Below are 22,033 nucleotides of genomic sequence, written 5' to 3' on the forward strand. Positions count from 1 at the left end.
TTTTGTTCCTTGATTTCAATGTTGTATGGAGTATTTCATTGTATTATAACTGTAAAAAAATTAAGGTTTCTACTTCACGGATTTCACCTATCGCGGGTTCTTTTTGGAACGTAACCCCCGTGATAAACAAGGGTTCACTGTATTGGAAATATATGCTTATTAGAGGCTGTTTACTGTACATACTGTAGATTTACCAGAAAATGAAACAGCCCAACAAAGTGGTGTCCCTTTTAATAACAGTTGGAACTTCCAAACAAGTAGATAGTAGAGCCCCCGTTGCTGTTGTGACTTGCTGCAAGCATGCTTCACAGCCAGACACCAGCTGCTGGCAGCGTTCCAGAGGAATTTGAGTTCACACCTCACAGACAAAAGGCATCTAGTTTGCTGCAACTGCCTGTTTCCTTTGCCAGTTGGCGCCCAAACTAAGGCCATTTTACAAACAGCATCCCGCTTTTCTCATTGGATTTGCTTCATAGTATGTAACGCAGCCCCAGAGCACCACAGAGCCCCTGCCATGCCACACTACAGGCATGGCGCTCTTTTCAGTGTACCACCGACCCACAGGTCTAAAAACTACTCTTACTGGTTCTCAGAACAGAATCTCTAAACCTTGTTTCCCTATTTATAAAGCCTTGGGCAAATTGGGGCTGTTTTGCAGAAGTCCTCACCCTCGTTTTGTTGATAGTGACGTTGTCCTCCTGTCTCCCTTCCTGTCTGTATGTAGATTGGCTAGCAATAACCCCCAACAGTCTGTTATCGTCACTATGCTGTCAAAGCAGCATTTGGATATCCATTTTTTACATTCTTACAATGCAAATAATTAATTTGTGTATCTCCATCACTGGTAAAAATCTCTCAAATGTGTTCTTACCCTTTTAACATTTTCCTACTTTTAGGTTTTTAGAAGTGTGTGTGTTTGTCTGTTTGTCTTTCTGTGTAAAGCACAGGAGTCAAACTGGTTCCAGAAAGGACCGCGTCGGTGCAGGTTTTCTTTCCAAGATTGGACTCCCTTGATGAGATGACTGGAGTCTGGTGTGCTATTGCTTGTTTGGAAAGAAAACCTGCAGCCACACGGCCCTTTACTGGAATTACTTTGAAACCCCTGGTGTAAAGGATAACTTAGAAAGTTATGGACAGATTTTAATGACATTTTTACCAGAGGTGCGCCTCATACCAAGGAGCAACCTCTATAATGTTAGTGATGATCCAAATCATAATCCAGATAGAGGTTTCTTTTTAAAGGATTCTTTAACATTGTAAGATGAAGATTTATAGAAACAAGCAGTTTCCCCCCTAAACCAGAGGGTGGGACTAGTGGCTATTGACAGGTTCAGCATTGGACTCCAAAAGTCATAATCTAACGTTTGGGTTATGCAGTAAAATATGCTGCTTGGTAGAGGTCTGCGCTCTGAATGCTTCTCTAGTTATCATATTAAAAGCACAATTTTTAGTGTATTTATCAGAAGGTTTACCTGTTGCTTTATTGAGTTAATAAAATTAACTTATTTCTTTTCCGTCTTTCCGCAGCGCGCCTAACGGTGACTACAGCACTGCCGGCTTGCAATCTGTCAAAGATGAAGTCTTCATCAACATATTTGATGAAGTGCTGTTTGAGAGTGGACCGGTAAGCACTGTTCTACGTACGGTTGATCTAAATGAAGGTGCAGCCACAGTAACTGTAACCTTTCTGCCCAGAGTGACAGACAGAGGATGACGTCCATTCACACGCAGGTAGAGAAGCACTGGCTGGGCTCAGTCAAGATCCCCTTCAGCACCATTTACTCCCAGTCAAAGGTGAGATTCTACCACGTGGATTTTGTTAGAGGGCATTTTCTAGAATGGGAGATTACAGGCAATTCCTTCTCAATCTGACAGATTGATGGAGCTTTCAAGGTGAACACGCCGGCCGTGTTGCTAGGATACAGCAGGGAGCACAGCAGTAACAGCGTTTATGATCACTGGCGGAGCACGTGTGGAGGGACGTTCATCCGACTCTTCATCACCATCGAACCTCAGCTGGTGCCTGGAGAGTCTATTAGGGTGAAGGTAACCAAGTCCTCAGGAATGGAGATCCTGTCTGATTTTATTTTTATTTCAGGCTTCCATCAATGTTCCTACTGATTTGGTTTAATTTTACTAACCAATGTATTCGTGCCACTTGAGCTTTTTAAGTTTTCACGTTAAAAATCAAATGGTTCAATGTAGTTTATTAGGTATTTTTTCTTATGGAAGAAGGAAGGTTTGTTACCTTCCCATCAGCCGCTGAGGGTGGAGATCTATAAAGGGTTAAAGTGTAGATTTTACGATACAGACCGACACAGAGTGGCGACCAGTTGTGAAGCAGAAGGAAAATGATCCATGTGTGAGTTAATAATTTTCAGAATTATCTATTTTTCTTATTCTGGCTTTTGAGGTAGATGTTTTCCAGCTTTACACATCTAAACATTATTTACAAAACTCTGCTAAACAGGATATAGAGTATTACCTAAATCTATTTTTTTATTGTTTTAAGGTCTGACCGAGTGATTCTATGACTGTTCTTAACCAGCGCTGACTGCATGTTTATAGTTGTTTTCCTGCCCCCCCCACTAACTGACCATTTTCAGCCTCTAGCAGTTTTTCTCTTTCTTTTTCATCTCCAACTGTGTTCAGATCGTCTCTAAAACCAGCATAATCCTACTACCATGTTTCAATGGTATCGTGTTCAAAGCGATGGGCAGCAGTAGTTGGGATTATGAGCATAAAAGTTCACTTTTCCCAGGATTGAACAGTCATGTGTGAGCTGTTTAAAATTTGGGATTAAGGTTAAACCTTTCCAGCCCTGTTCTTTCATCCTCTTGATGCTGTTTTTACTAAAAGACCCCTGAAGCCAGAGCAGGCTCGGACTGGGAATGATTTTCGGCCCTGGCATTTTTCCATCTACACCGGCCCATTTATGGACCCGCCCCCCACATTATTAATACAGACGTGACAGTAATTGCTGCTGCGTAACGTCAACACCTGCGCGAAGCCAGTCAGACACCCACTCACACAAACAGCGCCTTCACTGACTCACATTTTCCAGCCCAAAAAATTTTCATAAACCGCCTGATATACGTAATCTCACCCAATTTGAACCAAAGTCTATTGATATCTTAGGCTTAAAAATCTAAAGAAAAACATTTTTTACACATAGACAGCCATCCTAATCTACCAGATTGGGAAACATCCCAACCTGGCAACAATACATGTAAGACGGGAAATGTTAGCCTTTAGATGCAAAACCCCATCATGCACCGTAACATATTTTACATATGCAAAATATTCTAACATAAATTCGGCAAATATAAGAGGAACATCGTAGTTTGGTTTAAAGAAAGCATTTTAGTTGTAATTTAGTTTGTTGCAAGGATATTACAGTTTGAAGAAATAGAAAATTACACCATATACCAACCGTCTCAAGGATGTGCATGACAAGGAAGGCCTATAGAAACTGCATGCATCAATTCTTCAGCTCCTTGAGTTATTTCCTGTCACAGGGAGGTGCTTCGGCCGGAGAGTAAATGTTGGGGTCGGTATGATTTAAGGACAGCCGGCCCTCGCATGCTGACATTAGGACGGGCCCATCATCACATATTACCAGTCCGAGCCTGGGCCAGAGTATCCTCTGGCCTCAGGGTTCTCTGTACACAGCTGTAAGGGGGGTGGGGTATCCAACTTGCATTAGATGAAATGGCACAAAGTTAAGTCTGTTTACCTTTGACACTTCAGGACGCAGTCAGCTGTACTTTATTCAGGAGATATCGGAGTAAAGGTGGCCTTTCCTTCCACTTCATATGTCGGTTAGAGTGGAATACAGTTAAATGTGTGATTCTAATGTAACAGTTTGAAAAGGTTAAGGGGAGCGAATATTTTATCAATTGCTCTACCTTCAAATGTTGTTTTTCTTCCTTCCTGTTCTTTCAGAGATTCCTTAGCAGGTTCACTTTTTTTTTACCTTTTGTTTTAGTCTGTTTATTTGTTTAGCAGTAGATGGTATTTCTTTAATAATTTGTTCCTTGTATTGTCTGTTTTTTTTTTTACCTGCTTTTTTTCTGCCTCATGCACTAGATAAAGGAAGTAGAGGTAACCTTCCGTTGTTTTTCACCCTATTCTGAATCTTTCACACCAACCTGTGCTTTAGATAAAAATTTATATTAGAACACGTCCCTGAGCTGTGGTTAACTGAAGTAACGTTTGGTGCTTTGATGCAGTTGGACAGTCAGGAGGATGAGCGTTTACTGCAGGCTTCAGGGAAGTTTGAGAAGGACGCAGCTCAAGGCTTCCCGGACCGACGCTGCGTCACCACAGTCATAGACCTCAGTGGGAAGACGGTCTTCATCACGCGTTACATCCGACCACTCAACCCCCCACAGCAGTTCCTCGATGCCTTTCCTAACAACCCTCAGGAGGCAACGGTCAGTGTAATCTGACTGAGCACAAATTGATGTCGACTTTTAGTTTATCGTTTTCGTTCGTCTTGCAGACCCTGGTGGCCCGATTTGTCTCCCTGATCCCATCTTTGCCGGACCAGGTTTCCTTCTCTGGAGCCTTTGACTTATGGAGCACATGCGACGTGAGTTAAGATTTGGGAATAGTTCCAGGACGGGGAATTACCAATCTTACATGTTTTCATTTTGTTTCAGCAATTCCTGACTCTACTGGCAGGAGATGAGGAGGAACATGCTGTACTGTTGTGCAACTACTTTCTCTTTTTGGGAAAGAAGGCCTGGCTTATAATTGGCACAGCCATACCAGAGGTAACTGACCTGGGCGTGTTAAACCTGAACCTATCGCCATTACAAACTTACCCAACACTTCAGGCTTTTGAACTTTTATCACGTTGCCACAAGCTTCAATGTATTTCTTCAGGAATTTATATGACAGACCAACACAAGTTAGTGAAACATTAGAAAGAGGAATGACAGGATAATCGACTTTTAAACATTCTACTAATACAAATCAGAAAAGTACAGCCTCCATTTGTTTCTGCCTCTTTTAGCTCTAATATCCTGGGATACAATCCAGTGTAAACAGTTTATTTATTCTCGGCATAGATCCAGCTGTTCTTTGAACCCCCCATGGTTTGATAAAGAACATCAGAGAACAGGCAGCAGCATCATCATCATCATCATCAGTGATGTGGGGAAAGTTTAAAGCAGACTAATGTTATAAAATTATTAATTGAGCTTTCAACATCTTAAAGAAACTCTGTTCAAGCCATTATCTGAAAATGGAAAAAAAGACTAAAGACCTAGTAAGGAATGAGCTTAGAGGCTAATATGAACTCTGGAGGAGATGCAGCGGTCCATAGCTCAGATGGAAGAACCTGTCAGCTGTTTAATTGTGCATTAATTGTGAAATTGTTCATTCCAGCCTTATTCTCTGAGTGACATGAAGTCCCTCACTGCTGAGGGAAAGCTATAAGCAGTTCTGTCTGCCTACGTGGAAAAAGGTGCCTTGTCAGGATTAGATCAAAACTGAATTATTTCTATAAGCTGCAGCTGTAATTGCAGGGAAATGTGTTTCTACAAAGGATTAACCCACATCCTTTTTTCCTTTTCTTTCCATTTCACCACTCCTTTCAAATTGGTTTGTATCAAAAATCACAATCAAACACACTGAGGTTTGTGGCTTAAAGGAAGTAAAAAAAGGAAAGATATTAATGCGGTATGACCTCCTTTGGAAGGCACAGCAAATTCAGAAAGCACAGGCCTAACTGTTTAATGTGGATTTTCCAACAGGGACCCACAGCTTATGTGCTAACCCATGAGCCGAGCGGCTACTTCATCTGGAACCCCAGCAGCGGACAGTTCTATGAAAAGGACGACGCCTTCTGCCCCCTGCAGACTGTGGGCTGCTTGGTTAATTCTGACAATGTGAGTGGAAAAAAAACCGCTAGATAACCAGAAACTTTCCTCATTAATATCAGTGTCAGCTTCCTCTATAATGATAGAAAAATAAATTTTTTTATTGTTTAGGTTTGGTTGAACATTCAGGAAAATCCCTCACCTTTAAACACAAACTTTGACATCACTAAGGCCAATATGTGGAAACCATTTTTCTCCCGCTCCTTCTCCCACCCCGGGCTGTCTAGTGTACAGGTAAATATATAACTTACATTTAAACATGTCAATTATCAATTTCCACTAATTATTTCCCTCCTGTAGCCAGAGGAGTTGGTGTACCGCCAGACGGACGTAGCAGCTGCAGCTGAGCTTCAGGACAGGTGAGCGACAGGAACGATAGCAGCTATTATTTTATTTTATTAATAAAGCGGGGAAAAAAAGCCTCAATTTGCATCTAATTCTGGATAGAGTGGAGAAGATACTGAAGGAGAAGATTATGGAGTGGCGCCCACTTCACCCAACTCGCTGGAACCGGTACTGTAACTCAACCCTGAAGCAGTTTCTGCCCAAACTGGAGCAGAGCCGCGGTCAGGATGTGGCTGAGGGCCACCGCCTTGAGCTGCAGAGCCTCCTCGGAGACTACAGGGTAAATAAGAAACCCGGCAACTCGTCCAAAACAAAGATTATATGTAACGATTAACATTTCTGGCCTTGCATTTGGTCACAGTGATGTGCAGAAACCAGCATAAAGTGTGACTTTTGTTTGGATGAAGTTCTTTCAGAATGACCTGGTGTATCCTCGTCTTCACAGATTTCCGGATTCCCGCTCCATCTGCCATTTTCTGAGATCCAACCGATTGTAGAGGCAGTTCACAGCACCGGGGTTCACAATATTCACTCATCCAATGTGGAGTTTGCGATGGCGGTGTACGTGCATCCTTATCCTAACAACGTGATGTCAGTGTGGGTTTATCTGGCCTCACTCATCCGCACGTGATCAAAGACCGAACCTGTTCAACATTTCACTAGCTGTTGCTTTTTATTATAACTTTTTATCTTGTTTATAAAGTACTAATGTGTATATATGTTAATGTTTTGATAAATATTTTCTACCTGTCATCACTCCAGCATCAGTTCTAAGTGCCTTACAGTATTAATTTGCCCTGAACTTGTAAACCAAAACCTTAATGTACTTAGTTTATATATAATGGAATAAGACAGAGTAAAAATAATTTTGAAATTAAAGAAGTGTGGTTTATGGTTTCCAAATGCATGTTTCAAAACTATAGTATACATTTATATTTTTCCCCTTTGGTCGGTTGTGTGTGGAACCAGATATTACTGAGGTTAAAGCTTTAGGTTTATTGTAGTATAGCTACCAGCTTTATGTATTTGGAGGCTTTTTGCTTCTGCTTTGCTAAACAGTTGAGTAGCGATGGGTTCAATTGTATCGGTGTGCTTGTCGGTTCAAGAAAGTCATGTGACCGATACAGGAGTTGTTTCTGACTGATTCACTAAACTGTTCCAAAACTTATCTGTCAACATGATGCATGTGCTAAAAAAAAGTATCTAATCTTTTGCGGTTTATCATTAAAATTATCAAGAATTTTGGAGCAGCCCTAAATAGGGAAGTTTCAGCCGTGGCGTTTTTTAATTGAATTTCGTTGTGTCATTTTTTTCCTTACAGTTATCACCCAAATTATGTGAATTGAAGGTCATTTGAAATTTACTCTTAGTTTATTTACCGTTTTACTGTACTTATTGTTTTAAATTATGATTTAAAATCTTGGTCCACAAGCATCGCCTAAATTTTGACGTCATGATATAAGTTTACATTTATTGACTGCATATAAAAATATCAAAGATATTTTTATTTTAAGCATGGATATGAAATAATACAATTTAGCCTAATAACTTAAATTATATGATTCTACTAGGTCATCAAATCAATTCAGTTTACTCTGTCAAATAAGCTGCCTGTAATGTCTTTAAAGATCCAGCAGGTGTCAGTATTCTGAGAGACAGTATTAAAGCAGCATCAGTACAGTTCAGTAATGAATCCAAACGCTTCAAGAATCTGTTTAACTTTTGTCAATGGTTCTTTCTTGGATTTATATTTAACCTGAGCCATTCCAACACCCAAATAAAGATGTTTTAATCCAGCCCATCCCATCATCTTCCTGTAAGAACACCAGTCTTTGGTACGTTCTTAAGTCTTTGCAGCCTCTGTTCAGAGATTATCCTGTACTTAGCTCTATGCTAGTTTCTAAACAACTGAAACCAAATGACTCCTTAATGACCACTGAGGACAGCCCACAGTGGGAAACAATTGAAAATGTTTTCGGAACACAGTAGACAGAGTGCAGTGACCAACTCCAAAGTTTTATTATTAGTCAACAATTTCAACAGATCTCATGCAAGATTGTAGAACCAGAAGATAAATCTTGCTGCAGGATCATAAAGCTGTAAAGACCGCAGACCCTCCGACATGGTGCTGAGGATTCCTTTCATATTAACATTTGTTCTTTTTACCCACTGGAGTGCATAAAGAAAGAAAAAAATAGCCTTTACAGGACAGCTGAATGTCCAGAACACTGAAGAGCCCAACCACTAATGCAACATCATCTGCTATTTCCTATGTCTTTGCTGCCTGGATCCCAAACCAGAACTTTCTCTTCATATTTTAGAAGTTGATTCACAAGGTGCCGATTCTGTGAATAACCCGCATGCTCCTGCATAAACAGAGATCTGCACATTTAGGATAGTTGAATACACCAACATTGAGGAACTGTCTGCTTTTATCTACAAAAGCAGCTGAATTTACATACAAATTTCCATAGCTTGAGACAAAACTGAAATCTTTTAGAACCTTATCCCCCTGTTTTTCCTCAAACCAAAAGAATCTAAATGTACTTTTGCACCCAGTTTTCTTCTTTCTAAACTATTATCTCCAATGTAGTAGTAGTAAGGAAATAGCAGGAGCTAATTACATATTCATAAAGAAACAAATGACAAAACACAGTAAATGGTTTTGCCAGGATAAAGTGCAACGATAGGGAGAGGAGAACGTCGGAGGGGCTGAGTCACTCTCCAGAGCGACAGCAGGCTCGGAAACCGCACTGCAGGTTCTGGCAACCGCTGGCCGTGTCGGCATGAGGACCTGGAGAAAAACGCCACATGCTGGTTAGCTGCTAATAAACTGAAAAGCAAATACTGTGCTCCAAAGATGCATTCACACACTTTATAAAGGTCTTACAATTTATTGCATTATAAACCACAAACCAGAGATCTTTGTCTTTGTGGTCAAGGTCTGACTGTAATGCAGGGGAACTCAGGAGATTCAGTTTGCAACCCGTTCCCATGGTTACCCAGCTTGATGCCTCTAGAGACGTTAAGTTTTTATATCTTTCTTTGCAAAGAAAATCAGGATGTCTGGAACATCTTTGAACGTCAGTTTCTTACCAAATTTTCTAGACTTAGGGGACAATCAAACACAGAAAGTACTTATATTACCAAAAGCATTGGTCTATGTTTACATGTACAAGAACAATTTGCCCAATTTGCTAATGAACTACTGTGCCCACAGAAGCAACTTTAACCATTACATAAGGACTCTAGAAATAAAGTTTAGGGGTATGTCCTTGTTAGAAATTGCTGCATCTGCTCTAGTTCACCCTAAAGGTGTTTTATCTACCCTGCTGACTTTAGGACTCTGCAGGCCAGTCAAGTTTCTCCACAGCAAAGCTAAAAACACATGAAGCCAAGAAAGTAAATGGATTATCTGACCTTACTGATTTTTAAGACAGCGGCTCAGGAGGTAGGGGTTTGTCCTGTACACTGTTGTCAACTTAGCGACTTGATCGCTATATTTCTTGACTTTTTATAGGCCTCTAGCTCCTTTTTTTTTTTAAATTTCTTTATAGTTGTAGGGAAGCGGCTGTTCCAACCGTTGCATTTCAGAATTCTCCCGAGTGGTGCCCGACTTGACACGAGTGAATAAAGTGGATGTGATTGGTAGTTTATCAAGGGGGCGGGATTGTTGTGGCAGAAGGTTCACAAGCATATTTGGTTGTAGCTGGTTTGTCGGAAGCATCTTAGTGCTAGTAGTTTCCCAATAGGAAATTACATTCAGCTTCATGCTGATGTAGATTTTTTTAATATTAGTCAAATTAAATTAAGCGTTCATTTCCCCATGTTTTGCTCCTATGAATTTTAGCAATAATATCGCGCATGCTCTCCTCAAACGCCGAGGAACTCGGCACGGGGCAAGGCGGGAGGAACGGCGGAGGCTGTAGACTGGAGGGGGCAGAGCGGTGATGGAGGATGTGGGATTTCGGGGTAAATGAATGGAATGTGAAAAACTTTGTGGTCCTTATAAATTATAGTGATTTAAACATGCCTTTTACCATGATGTCCTTCATTACTTTTGGTAATAAAGTGTAACTTCATTAATCCCTCACCTGATAATCTGTTCATGTTGACTCAGTGTTTGATTTATACAATATAACTTGTATCCCTAAAGCCTGTTACATACTCAGCCAGAAGATTTTTATTCTTACTCTCACAGCTGCAAGAACAAAATGACATCGTTTAGCCCCCGGCCTTTTATTCTAGGTCTGGAAATCCATACAGTGATCCGTTAAGGTGTAGGTACCAGATCAGCTCGGACCCTGCGCATGCCAGTGACGTGGGCGCTATATGATTGGCTGAACATTGCCACAAGACAGAGAACATTTTCGGTTGCCCAGACAACGATAATAATGCAGCATCCGTCCGTGTGGAGAGTCAGGAGCATCTGTAATGCTAGCCTGTCTAATGACTGATCAAGTTTTACCTGATTGATAAAGCTTGAAAAAAATGTTTATGGTGAGCAAAGTTAACTGCAAGACCATGATATAAGAGGGAGAGCTGTTTAGCTCTCTGGCTAGCTGTGCTAAGCAGCTAACAGGTTAGCCTCTTTTAGCTCAGTCAGTTAGCCATATTAAGCTAGTTTTAAAATAGTTTCAATAACAACCCTTTCAATTCAATTCAGTTTATTTCTATAGCACCAATTCACAACACGTCATCTCAAGGCACCTTACAGTTCAACCGATCATCCAGTCAAATTGATTCAAAGTTTTCTAAGGAAAACCGGTTGATTGCATCAACTCATTGACTAAAGAAGGCAATCCCTCACACCAAACATGCTTGTAGCGACAGTGGAGAGGAAAAGCTCCCTTTTAACAGGAAGAAACCCCCAGCAGAACCAGACTAAGTGTTTCTTTTCTACAAGTAGAAATATTTTTATTTTCTTTGTCTAAAATCCATACGAAAGTCATTTTTTAAAATGTTCTAATTGTCCTTCACTGATTCTAAAAAATAAAAAAAGCACTGTGGTGCTTTGTGTCACCTTGTTAAATGGCAGAATCCTACTTAGAAGGCAGTACTTTCCTTAAACACTGGGAATTATTGTTTTCTACCTTTGGCCAATTTAGATCGCCAATGAAATTTAAAATAATAGCAAATATAGGTAATAATATATTGAAACTCCAGAAGGGATCCGATTCTTTTAAAACGGGTGCAATAAAGTTTGGCCGAATGGTGTTGTAGTATGATGACATGATAAGAAGGGGGAGGGCTCAGAGCAGATCTGGTACCTACAACTGGATGGAAAGTTTAAGGATCGGCTGTCAGGAAACATGAACATTTCTATGATACATCTGGATATAAAGATTGTGCTCTCCTCCTTATCAATCAGAAAAATCCCTCCTCTGCCATTGTGTTGTTGTGTTTTCTTTGTGGGTCTGACATACGCTGCAGTTTGTATGAATTTGGCAGCTAAGCTTCTTGCAAAGTATGAATACTCGGAAGCAAAACAAAATGCTTTTCACCACAAAACAAGAACTCTGGCTCTAGCAGATTATGCAATGAGCTTAACTTGTCTGGTTTTAATTAAACGTAATATTATTCCACTGATGTCTTCCAACAAACAAAAGGCCTTCCCAGACGAGCTGTGGACTACAGAGGTAGTTTCTACTTCAGATTTATGCTCTACATAGCAGTAGCTTGAGGGAAAAAAGCAAAGAGGTATGGATTGCGGTTCCAGGAAATGTAGTGACCTTTAGTTCAATAATATCTGCAGGTATGAAGCTCATAAAAAGGCCCAGGCTGACACTGCTGTAATTCATACTTACCTGACTGTAAAGACTGCTGCATACTGTTATAAAATCTACTGACAAATCATTTACAGTGGTCAAAGAATATGGCACTAACAATGGCAAAGGTCTTCATCAAGGCACATGTTAGATGGTATAAACATGACGGATTTTGTGGCAGGCAAAAATTAAAGGACCTCTGGCAGCTTCACTTGTGTTACCGTTAATGTTGTCGCAGTAATAGAAGTGTTCATCATTGAGGGAAGGAGAGGCGGACACCAGCTCCTGCAGCCCCACCTCAGTGATGAAGAGGCAGCCAGACAGATTGAGATGCTCCAGGACAGGAAGCCCCCCACGCTGAGATAAAGCCCTGAAATATAAGGGAGGGAGTCAAGCTTCAGTAGCAATAAAAGTTAAAGAACTATGCAGACCTGTAGGGCATGTATAGATATAGTTTATCCAGATTTAGCCTAATGGAAGCTGCACTGATGCAGTTGTAGAATAAAAGCTAATCCATGTCCACTAATGGAACCTTCTTTACCACACCTTAGATTGAGGTAGATTACTAAAAAGATGATTCAAGGTTTCTACGTATTAATTTTCAGTTTGTTTTGCAGGTTTTTTTGGGTTTTTTTTGCTTTTATCTGGTTTTATTTCAATAGAATACAGACCTTGGTGTGTAAGATAACAGCTATAAACCTGCTTTGAAAGTAATCTGTCATCTGCTGTAGGTTCAACAAATAATGAGATTAGGTTCAGATTTTGGGAACTGGGTCACTGCTTTAGTAGCATCTGGAGCAACATAGATCAGCTAGGAGTGGTCTAAAAGAGAATAGATTAGGGCTGCAACTAACAATTATTCTGCAAATCTGGCATTTTTGAGATAATCGAATAGCAAGAGGTTCCTTAAAACCTTTACTAAATTAAACAATAAGAAACTAAAACTTTTCCACCTAAGGGGGTTTTAGATGGGCATATTGGCAGACGAAAACATTTTTTTTTTTGCCTTAAATGAAAAAATGTTTATATATTGTCTTAACAATTTTGGTTTAACTTCTGCTCTAAGAGGGTCGCTCTGTCAGCTAAAGAAACGTTGTACTCCAGTTAACGATTAATCTATTACTTAAATAATTGACAATTATTTCAGTGATCGATTAATCCAATTAATTGTTTCAGCCCTAGAATAGAGTATTTAAAGCAGTTTGTCAACTTTGCAACTGTGTTTTTGGGTGTAAAAACAAAAATCAAATAAACAGAAGTTATTCTGTAAGGTTAAACGACCTGTTTTTTTAAAAACTGGGTCTAAAATACCAAAGTATTTACCAAAAATAGGGTAAAATAACAAAACATTCCAATCAATATCATGGAAATCAATTAGTGCATTAGTGGAGGTTTATAATTGACGAAAAAGGAAAAGTTGGAAAAATCCCCCTCTTCTTTTTAACCCTTTATAAGACACTCGTTGAAATACTTTGAACATCAAAATTTCAAGCCAATAGTGTTATTGGAATCCAGGACAAGACCTTATTACCTTTGTAACATTCAAAAAATATGGATATTTTGTTATGTAAATAAAATGTAATGACAAGAAAAGCCAACTTGCCCAAATATATTAAGAAAAATAAAAAAAGTGAAAGAATTTTTTTTTTTCTCAATTATTATTGCTTATACTGGCACTTATATTTTTTGTTTACAAACCTAAATATAATTGTTAACTAGGCTTATTAACTTTTCAACTTTATTTTTTTATTTTTTAATTAGCTTTATACCTTTTTTTAAACTTAATGTACAGAAAGTAATATAATTCAAGGGCTCATCTAATTGGTCAAATGCCAAAATAAGATGTACAGCCATGTAGCAGCATCTTTGCTAAATAGCTGGATATAGATCTTGTGCTTCTAGACCTCACTGAGGGACGGGGGTGAAGGCAGGGCTCCATTTGTAAGGGGAATGCCAGCGATCAAACTATAACTTGATTAAATGTTCCCATTTATATACTCATCTGGTTATTTTAAAAATTTTTTTTACTTCCCAAAACCTCTGAGAACTCGAACTACTGTTGTATTTAAATATTAAAGTCTGTTCAGTACACTTGTATAAAAAGTGAATTTAAGCAAGAAATCATTTCCTCTCCAGTAAAACGTGTCATTGTTAGTTTAAAACAAAGCAGGATCGTTACCTTAGACCCAGATCAGTGATTTGGTAACATCCAGAGAGGCTGAGAAACCTCAGTGACCGTTTGGCCTTTGAGCAGTCAGTCCTGTTCTCAGACTCCAGACACTCCAGTACCCCTGATGGGGAGCATTTAGTCCTCAGTTCTGCAGTGCCTGAATCCCTTTGGGGCCCAGTAAAAGTCCTCAGGGCCTTGTCACTAGAGCAGCAGGTGGAGTGGCCACAAAACATGTCCCCAGATATGGCAAACTGTGGATGCAAATATGAGGCGGTGGAGCCAGTCCTGTGCTTCCGCCTCCTCCTCCTGCAGCAGCAGGAACCCGCAACCAGCTGCGTCTCTGCCAGGCTCTCAGAGAAAGGCATCCCACCGCGATGACTCCACTCTGCAGCGTCTTCAATATCAGCAAGGTCAGAAGTGTCCAGAAACCACACCGGCGCTGGGATGCAGGCAGAGCCCCAACGACCAGTCCCGTGTTTAAAAATAAAGGCCTGCTGCCTTCTCCCAACCGTGTGCAGGTTTCTCTCATCCATCAGTTTAATGGGGACCGGGCAGCTTTTAAGCAACTTGGCCCGACGGTCTGAGTGTTTGTCAGAGCTGATAGAGGAAGTGAGGTCGCCCAGACCTACGGAGAGCTTCTTCAGGGTGTGATCGGTTATCTTCTCACAACCTGATAAATCCAGATGTTCCAGAGAGAGGCAAGCTCCAAGATAAGACCAGCTGGAAGAGGAGAAACAGGGAAGAGTAATTAGCTTTCTCTAATAACCAGGCATGTGATCATTTCAACACCAGCCTTACTGAGCGGCCGCCATACAGTTTATTAAAGGTTCTTTTAAATGAACACCAAGTTTGAAGTTTTACCTGTCAAAAGCAAGATCAGTGACATCAGTCTGGGTCAGGTCCAGATGTGTAATATTGGGGCAGAGACTGAGAATCTGGCGGACCTGGCGATAGAAAGAAAAACTTTCAGCAGGTCTGTAGCTCTAAACAAGCTAAAGATGTAAAACAAAAAGGTGCAGTTCCACGTACCATTTTGCTTGAAACTGTTGAACTATAAGCAAGAATAATAGACTTGACAGAAGGACCCACAGCTGGCAGAAGGTGGTGGATGATCCCGTTTAGGAGCCTTTTCTCCCGCTGAGCTGTGCTGATTGCGATGGAGCTTTTAGTGTGACCTGAAATATCTGATGAGGCACAATAGAAACAGAATAACTCTCCTCTACTGTTACTTTAATGGAATCTACTGAAACATGCCGACTCTACACGTCTGTCCAACTTCTGCCTGGGATCTAGAGAGATCTACTAGAAACTAGAACTTACATTTCCCACCTATTAAGCAGCTTCCACATTAAATATGTGTTATATGCTGGAGATATGTTTTTTTACATTTATTTATTGCTCCATCAGTGATGAAACCTTAAAGAAAAAAGCACACCTGACTCATCCACATCAGCATCCTCATCCCACTCCTGATAGGCGCGGCCCTCGTTCTGACGGCTCTGCACCCAATCTTCGTCCGGCTCCTGATCCAGATCCCCAGGAGGGCCGCTGTAATAATCCCCTAAAGAAATAAAACAAAAATAAACACAAACGGCATTGGGTTTTTTTTCAGGTCCCACAGTTTTTTTGAGATTTTTAGATATAAAATAATCCTCTGTCTATTTTTCATTAAGGAATCCCATCCGCTTGTCTTTAACCCTTTTAAACTTTGAGATAAAATATTTTTTAAAACCACTTACTATCACGTTTCTAAATGCAAAGAATATGTTTCCCCAATTTTTCTTTTTCCCTCAAAGAAAACAAAAATTGTCTCTAATCATTTCTGGCACCTCGACTGTAGGAGCCTAAATTCAGTCCAAGCGGAACCAGTTATATCTGATCAAATATATCTGACGAAATTGTTTTTATAAAAGTTGTTTTTAAATAAAGCATTTTAAATGCCACGATAATAACATTTAATTAATTTTAATGCCAATAAAGGCCTTAACTTATAAAAATATTTAGTTTAATGACTTTAAATGATTTTTAATGACCCGTGGAAAACCCGAGATAAGATAAAAACTAATCATTAATAAGTTAAAGTAAATATTAGAGAGCAAAAGGTTCTTATATGTAAGGATATTTAATTTTTCTAATTGTACTGAGGTTCTTTGCAAAGAGCATGATTTCTGGATGGTTTCTGGCATGTTGAGGAGAGTGGCTTCTGCTTCAGTGTTGGTCAGGTAACTGGAGTGGAGCCACAGTTTTTTTTTACCTCATTTATTTTTCTCCTCATCTTCTTTTATCATTTCATTTTTTATTGAAATTTAATACTTGTAAAGTATTTTTTATTTTTGAAGTAAATGGTTGAACCTAACAGAGAGGATCCTGGTTTTTTTTGTTTTTTTTTTGGATTACAGAGGGGAAAAGAGTGTCACGCTTATGTCTTCATTACTAAGGAAACTTCACCGACCTTGTTACAGTTTTGTATTTGTTGTTTTATTAGGAGTAATCTTAATCGTTGGTAAAGACTTGTTAAAACCTAAAATATGAGGTTGTTAAATATAAGAGACATATATATGTCTATATGGATTGTTTTTCTTACCTATACTGTAAATGTTTAAGAAATAAATTCTATTTTATTTTATCTCTCTCAGGAGTCAAATAAGGTGAAGCCGATAACATTCCAATGATAACATGAATTATTTTCACAGCTTAAGGTCCAAGGTCAAGATAAAAGAATGTAAAGATATAAGCCAGCCTTTACAGATATAACAGCCTATAAAGATAATAATAGTTACTCTTCTTAAGAGCAAGAATTTGATAAACTGGAATAAGCTGTAATGGAGCCATTAGGAGCCAGCAGATCATGTTACGGTGAGGATTGGACACCTGACACAACCTATCAGGTAGACACTAACTTGGTGTGACACGGTTTACTGATTTCACTGAAGTAAAAGGACACATCATTCATTCTTTTGATGCCAGCGCAGACGACTTCAAGCTACAAGCCCAGTAACTGTACCTCTGACTGCCATTTCTCAGCCAAACTTTGACTAAATGTGATAAATCAATCAGAGGACGTGTTTCAGAAAGATGGAACGCTCCAGGCAAATGATCAAGGAATAAGCTGGGAGGAATTTGTGCCTTCAGGGGCAGTGGCTTTGCTCACATGTTCAAAGCTTTGGTAAGAGAGGCGGACATCTTAAAACAAATGACTATCACTACAAAAAAAAAAAAAAAAAAAAATGGTTTAACAAGGTCACGTGAAAACAATTACTTCCGGTGCAGGTCGGTTTTCCCTTACCGCTCAAGCTTGCTATGCTAATCCTGACCCTAAGTTATTCATTATTTTTATAACATTTGGCCCAGTTTTAACTTATGAAAAAAAAAAAAATCAATGGTTTAACAACAAATAACTCAATGCTTGCATGATAATGACTTAAATAACCATAAACCTACTAAAAGAAGTAAGGCTAAGTGATATGGCTTAAATAAAATGTACTATTTCTGATATTACATAAGATTAATATTTATTTTTTTCAATTTTTGTATCATAAAAACAAATAGAAAACAGTAATCACTTCTGAGAGCTGACCTGCATTAAAAGTGTAACTACATCCGAGCTGTAAATATGCTGGTAAAAAAAAACAAAGCAGTTTATAGTTCCTGCAGTTGAGAGCAATTAAAGTTTGACATTCAAAATGTTTGCAGCTGGTGGTTTTAGCCAATGAGCTAGTTAATCAGGGCCGTGTCCCTCTGACCTTTGGAAGCTCAAACAGTGAATAAGGAAGAAAATATATTAAAATAAAAGAACATTTTCATAAAAACAGCAGAATAAATGAAGCTATAAAATCCCCAGATCCTAAATGTGATTTATTTTTTTATGTGAAACATAAGTTAGAGCTAAAGTATACCTCTGGCCCAGTGCACAGGATACAGATGCTTCCACAATGAGCCAGCCTTGGCCAACTCTGACCATGCGCTGCACACTTGACTACAGCGACACAAATCAGCAGGACCCAAGTAATGGAAAAGTCTCAGCATCACTTCTGCAGGAAGCTGCGAGATGTGGGTTGAAGAACTTTTACTCTGTTCCAGATCTGAGAAAAGAGAAAATCAAGCCTTTATTAGCTAATGCATATAAAGATGCATTACATTCTTTAAAAATAAAAAAATAAAAGATAAAACCCTATTTACCATAGTCTGTCTTCTCATGATCAGCATATTTAAAAGCCTTTTGAAGCTCTTCAGCCTGTGTCCACAGACTAAAGCCTTTCAGCACCTCGGCGGCGCAGTCCAGCTGCTGTTGGTTGCAGTGCTGCGCTATCACCTGTTTCTTAATGTCCTTCAGCTCCTCATATGTGAAGTATTGCATAAGCATTGGTTGAAACACCTGGAACACATCTGACTAGTTAAAAAGCAGCTTGCAGTAGAGAAATGCATTGAGCTACATTTCACAATGTCAACAATAAACTTTGACAATCATTACAGACACAGATCAATAAAACATCTGTAAAATAAACAAAAATCTGAGCGTCCTCTACCTCTTCTTCCTCCTTCATGTGGGGCAGGAAATCTTGTGTAAAAGCTTCCAGTTTCTCCTTCAGCTGCTGTGCATAGTTAAGCTGCTCATATTCACTCTAGAATCAGAAATTAATAGTTAATCTGGGGGTTGTTAATCTTAAACAAAAACCTTTCTCCGCAATTCATTGTCATTTTTATTCTGTTAAAAAATGACAATTTTAGATTGTTGGCAAAAGGCAGTGATGTACAGTGTTGAATTTAAGGAAGTTCTGGCTTAAAGAAACAGTGAAATGTTTGTTGCCATTAGGTTTCTGAAGCTGGATTATTAGATATTTTAATTAGCCTCCCATGACCCAGTGTTCCATATCTTTTCTTTAAACAGAGCAAAAATCAAACATATTTCAAGTATTTATAAATATATCAGAGCAGAACTGTTTATCTCTACGGAACAAATCTTATTTTGGAAAGGAAGCAGGATCTCAATCCAAACCAAAATGAGGTTTTTGTTTAAAGCAACCAGCAAAGCGGAAGCTCCGATTTACAAAACATTTATCCAGAACATTTAGCTGTTGCTTTTTCCTCACTGCTCTATTTTCATAAAATCCTGAGAGACAAAAGAAAGAAAAAAATCTCTTAAAACCCCAAGCTAAAGTTTTGTTTTAAAGGATGGCTACGAAATAATTGGAACAATTGATTATATCATATGAAAAAACACACGTTAATTCAAAATTGTTTCACAAACGGCATGTTTTTTGTTGTTGCAAAACAACAAAAAACAGGTCTGATGCCGTTGTTTTTGCATGGCAGAGGTTGTGTGGTAAATATAATAGTAAATTTAATAACACAGTGGTAACCCACCATTAGCTGAGCAGTGCTTATTTCTGCCAAGCCATCATTTGAGTACAAGTGCCACTTACAACCTGGACATCACATTAAAATAGCCTAGGTAATTCTAAATCACATATTCTCAGTTTTGTTTTTTGTTGTTTTCTACTGTGCAGTCTAACTTTTTAATGTTGGTCTTTTTAATAGAATCTTGCATCTTCAGCCTACTGCTTCTTTGCCATTGAATTTCCCCACAGTGGGACTTATAAGTCGTAGGGAAACAGATGTTCCAACCGTTGCATTTCTGAATTCTCCCGAGTGGTGCCCGACTTTCCACGAGTAAATAAAGTGAATGTGATTGATCGTTTATCAAGGGGGCGGGATTTTTGTGGTGGAAGGTTTGCAAGCAAGTTTGATTGTGGCTGCTGTCTCAAAAGCATCTTGCTAACAAGTTAGCAACTTAGTGCTAGTAGGTTCCCAAAGGGAAATTACATCGGGACCAAGTGGCACTGAATTGGTGACTGAAAAACGACACTGTCAAGGAACGCTATGGACAGAAGAAACATGCAAGAGGAGGAGAGTTTTGTGTCAGGGGTCCTGGATGACTCTCCTCCGTCATACATTTTTTATTTAGAGGAAAGCGGGGATGAAGATGTTGTGGAAGAGGACGCCAAGGCAGCAGAAGCTTGGTTTGGTGTAGAAGGCTTCAAGCCGTACATGTTTGAGCCCTTGCCTCGCAACGCTGCCAGTTCTGTTAGCTCTACGCCTGCCGAAGACACAGACTTCCATCCCCATGAACACTGGGAGGTAACTCAATGGTAAAGGAAATGATTCTTATTTAAATAGTTGTGTATATTAGCTGCAACATATGAATCAAGATGCTATAAAAATGTGATTGACAGATGACCGTTGATATATGATTGGCCGAATTTAGGAGTACAAGCTGATGCATAACTAATTGGCCTGCTAAATTTTGGGACAATATATTCTGATAAAGAGTACATTAATATACGTGTTTAAGCCAGAATGATCTGACATTTAAATAAGACTTCCCAATGACTTAAAGGCCTACTTGTCTTATATTCACCTTAACACTCTGCAGTCCCTTTTCAAAGAGGGACAGCATCTCTGACAGCTTGTTGTCAGAGTGAACATTGTAGACAGTGCAGCACCGCTGCTGCAACAGACCGATGATATATTCGTTTTCAATTTGCTCATGCATCTTGAACTCCTTGAAGGTGACGCATAGGGACTGAAGAAAGGATCGGAAGTCATTGTTGTTGGAAAAGTTGGTTTTGGACAGCTGTGGAGAAAACAAAGCAACAACAGAAAAAAGGTCGGGAATTATTAAATGCAAACTTTATTCTAGCGGAACTGCATTAATCGCGAACCCACAGATAGCTTCAAACATCATAATAACAGATGCTTTACATAAGTTGGAAGCATGCATAACATGACAGCTGTGTTTTGCAACCACGGTCGCTTAGGTTAGCAGTGCATTACCTGCCATCATAAATGAGCTTATCAGACACAGGAAGCCTGCTTTCAAATCCCATTATTATAGTCAGCCCTGTCTTATGAAACACTTAGATTTGGATGTCACATTTAGAACACGTTGCATAACAAAACATACTGCACATCAGGCTAGCAAAGTAAGCTGCGCACCAGTTATGTAGAAAGTTTAAACATTGATGATAAGAAACGTAGCATAGAATTTACAGCCCATCAACTAAATAAGGCCAAAGAGACACAAACTAAAAACCTCAGATAGTCGGACTCACTGACAAACAAACAAGCTAACGCCAGTTAGCTAGCGTGCTAGCTGGCCGTCCACACCCCTGTGAACCACAGGGCGCTGCTTTTTGTTCAAAACAACTAAACATATTGGAAGTCCTTTTCTTTATACCCACCTTGTCGCAGTACAGACCCACCAACTGCTTCATTCGCCAGTGTGGGCCAGTAAAAACATCCACTTCGTCAGGAAAAGGGGCCATATTCAATGACTGGTCCTCACTGCGTCATCTGCTGTGATAATCAAACGAGGAGGTGTGACGGAGTGTGCGCGAGCCAAGCACGTGACCACACGGCGAAAGAGCGGGTTTTACGGTAAACAAGCCGTTTAATGGTTTATATGAGTGTAGATCACATAAAACTACGAAATAAATTAAATGCATGAAATAAAATAAATGTATGACCGGACTATATACCGGACTATTTTTTACTTTATTGATAGCTTTAGACTTAGACAGACTTTATTATCTTTTTGTATACACAGAATGTATACAAGATATTCTGCATATTAGTTACAGTTCCAACATTCATGTTCTTTTGTTGTTGTTTTTTCGTCAGATCTCATCAGATCTCATTTTGATCTGGAGAAATCTACTCGTTACATCGGCTCAAATAGTCAAAACGAAGGCGCAATACTTTATATACAGTATATACAGTACGTCAACACACACATATATATATAGATAGATATATCTGTCTATAAATATATGTATCTATATATAGATACATATATTTATAGA

At 39.3% G+C, this 22,033-nt stretch overlaps 2 protein-coding genes across 2 annotated transcripts; one reads left to right on the forward strand and one right to left on the reverse strand.

Annotated features, from left to right (window-relative positions):
- Nucleotides 1–1,700: 1,700 nt before the first annotated feature.
- LOC107103726 (coiled-coil and C2 domain-containing protein 2A-like) lies at nucleotides 1,701–7,035 on the forward strand. Its single transcript, XM_015403536.1, has 10 exons — nucleotides 1,701–1,794; nucleotides 1,876–2,046; nucleotides 4,233–4,436; nucleotides 4,505–4,594; nucleotides 4,665–4,778; nucleotides 5,763–5,897; nucleotides 6,000–6,122; nucleotides 6,189–6,247; nucleotides 6,336–6,513; nucleotides 6,679–7,035. Exons 1-10 carry the CDS (start codon nucleotides 1,711–1,713, stop codon nucleotides 6,862–6,864), a joined length of 1,344 nt encoding a protein of 447 aa, XP_015259022.1. The 5' UTR covers nucleotides 1,701–1,710; the 3' UTR covers nucleotides 6,865–7,035.
- A 1,182-nt stretch (nucleotides 7,036–8,217) lies between these two features.
- fbxl5 (F-box and leucine-rich repeat protein 5) lies at nucleotides 8,218–21,570 on the reverse strand. The gene is made up of 11 exons (XM_015403537.1): nucleotides 21,413–21,570; nucleotides 20,590–20,805; nucleotides 18,698–18,793; nucleotides 18,351–18,546; nucleotides 18,068–18,253; nucleotides 15,607–15,732; nucleotides 15,201–15,355; nucleotides 15,033–15,115; nucleotides 14,181–14,891; nucleotides 12,223–12,371; nucleotides 8,218–9,027 (listed from the first exon to the last, which is right to left on the reverse strand). Exons 1-11 carry the CDS (start codon nucleotides 21,494–21,496, stop codon nucleotides 8,951–8,953), a joined length of 2,079 nt encoding a protein of 692 aa, XP_015259023.1. The 5' UTR covers nucleotides 21,497–21,570; the 3' UTR covers nucleotides 8,218–8,950.
- Between the last annotated feature and the right edge of the window lie 463 nt (nucleotides 21,571–22,033).

The sequence above is a fragment of the Cyprinodon variegatus genome, unplaced genomic scaffold (genome assembly GCF_000732505.1).
Source record: "Cyprinodon variegatus isolate N-32 unplaced genomic scaffold, C_variegatus-1.0 Scaffold1514, whole genome shotgun sequence".
Classification (NCBI taxonomy): Eukaryota; Metazoa; Chordata; class Actinopteri; order Cyprinodontiformes; family Cyprinodontidae; genus Cyprinodon; species Cyprinodon variegatus.

Excerpts from the sequence above, each read along its gene's own strand:
- LOC107103726 (XM_015403536.1), top strand. The coding sequence starts at position 1,711 with ATGACGTCCATTCACACGCAGGTAGAGAAGCACTGGCTGGGCTCAGTC. Across the intron at positions 1,795-1,875 it reads CCATTTACTCCCAGTCAAAG|ATTGATGGAGCTTTCAAGGT; the intron begins GTGAGATTCTAC and ends TCAATCTGACAG. Across the intron at positions 4,437-4,504 it reads ACAACCCTCAGGAGGCAACG|ACCCTGGTGGCCCGATTTGT; the intron begins GTCAGTGTAATC and ends TTCGTCTTGCAG.
- fbxl5 (XM_015403537.1), bottom strand. The coding sequence starts at position 21,496 with ATGGCCCCTTTTCCTGACGAAGTGGATGTTTTTACTGGCCCACACTGG. Across the intron at positions 15,356-15,606 it reads TGCTGATGTGGATGAGTCAG|ATATTTCAGGTCACACTAAA; the intron begins GTGTGCTTTTTT and ends GTGCCTCATCAG. Across the intron at positions 14,892-15,032 it reads ACTGATCTTGCTTTTGACAG|CTGGTCTTATCTTGGAGCTT; the intron begins GTAAAACTTCAA and ends CTCCTCTTCCAG.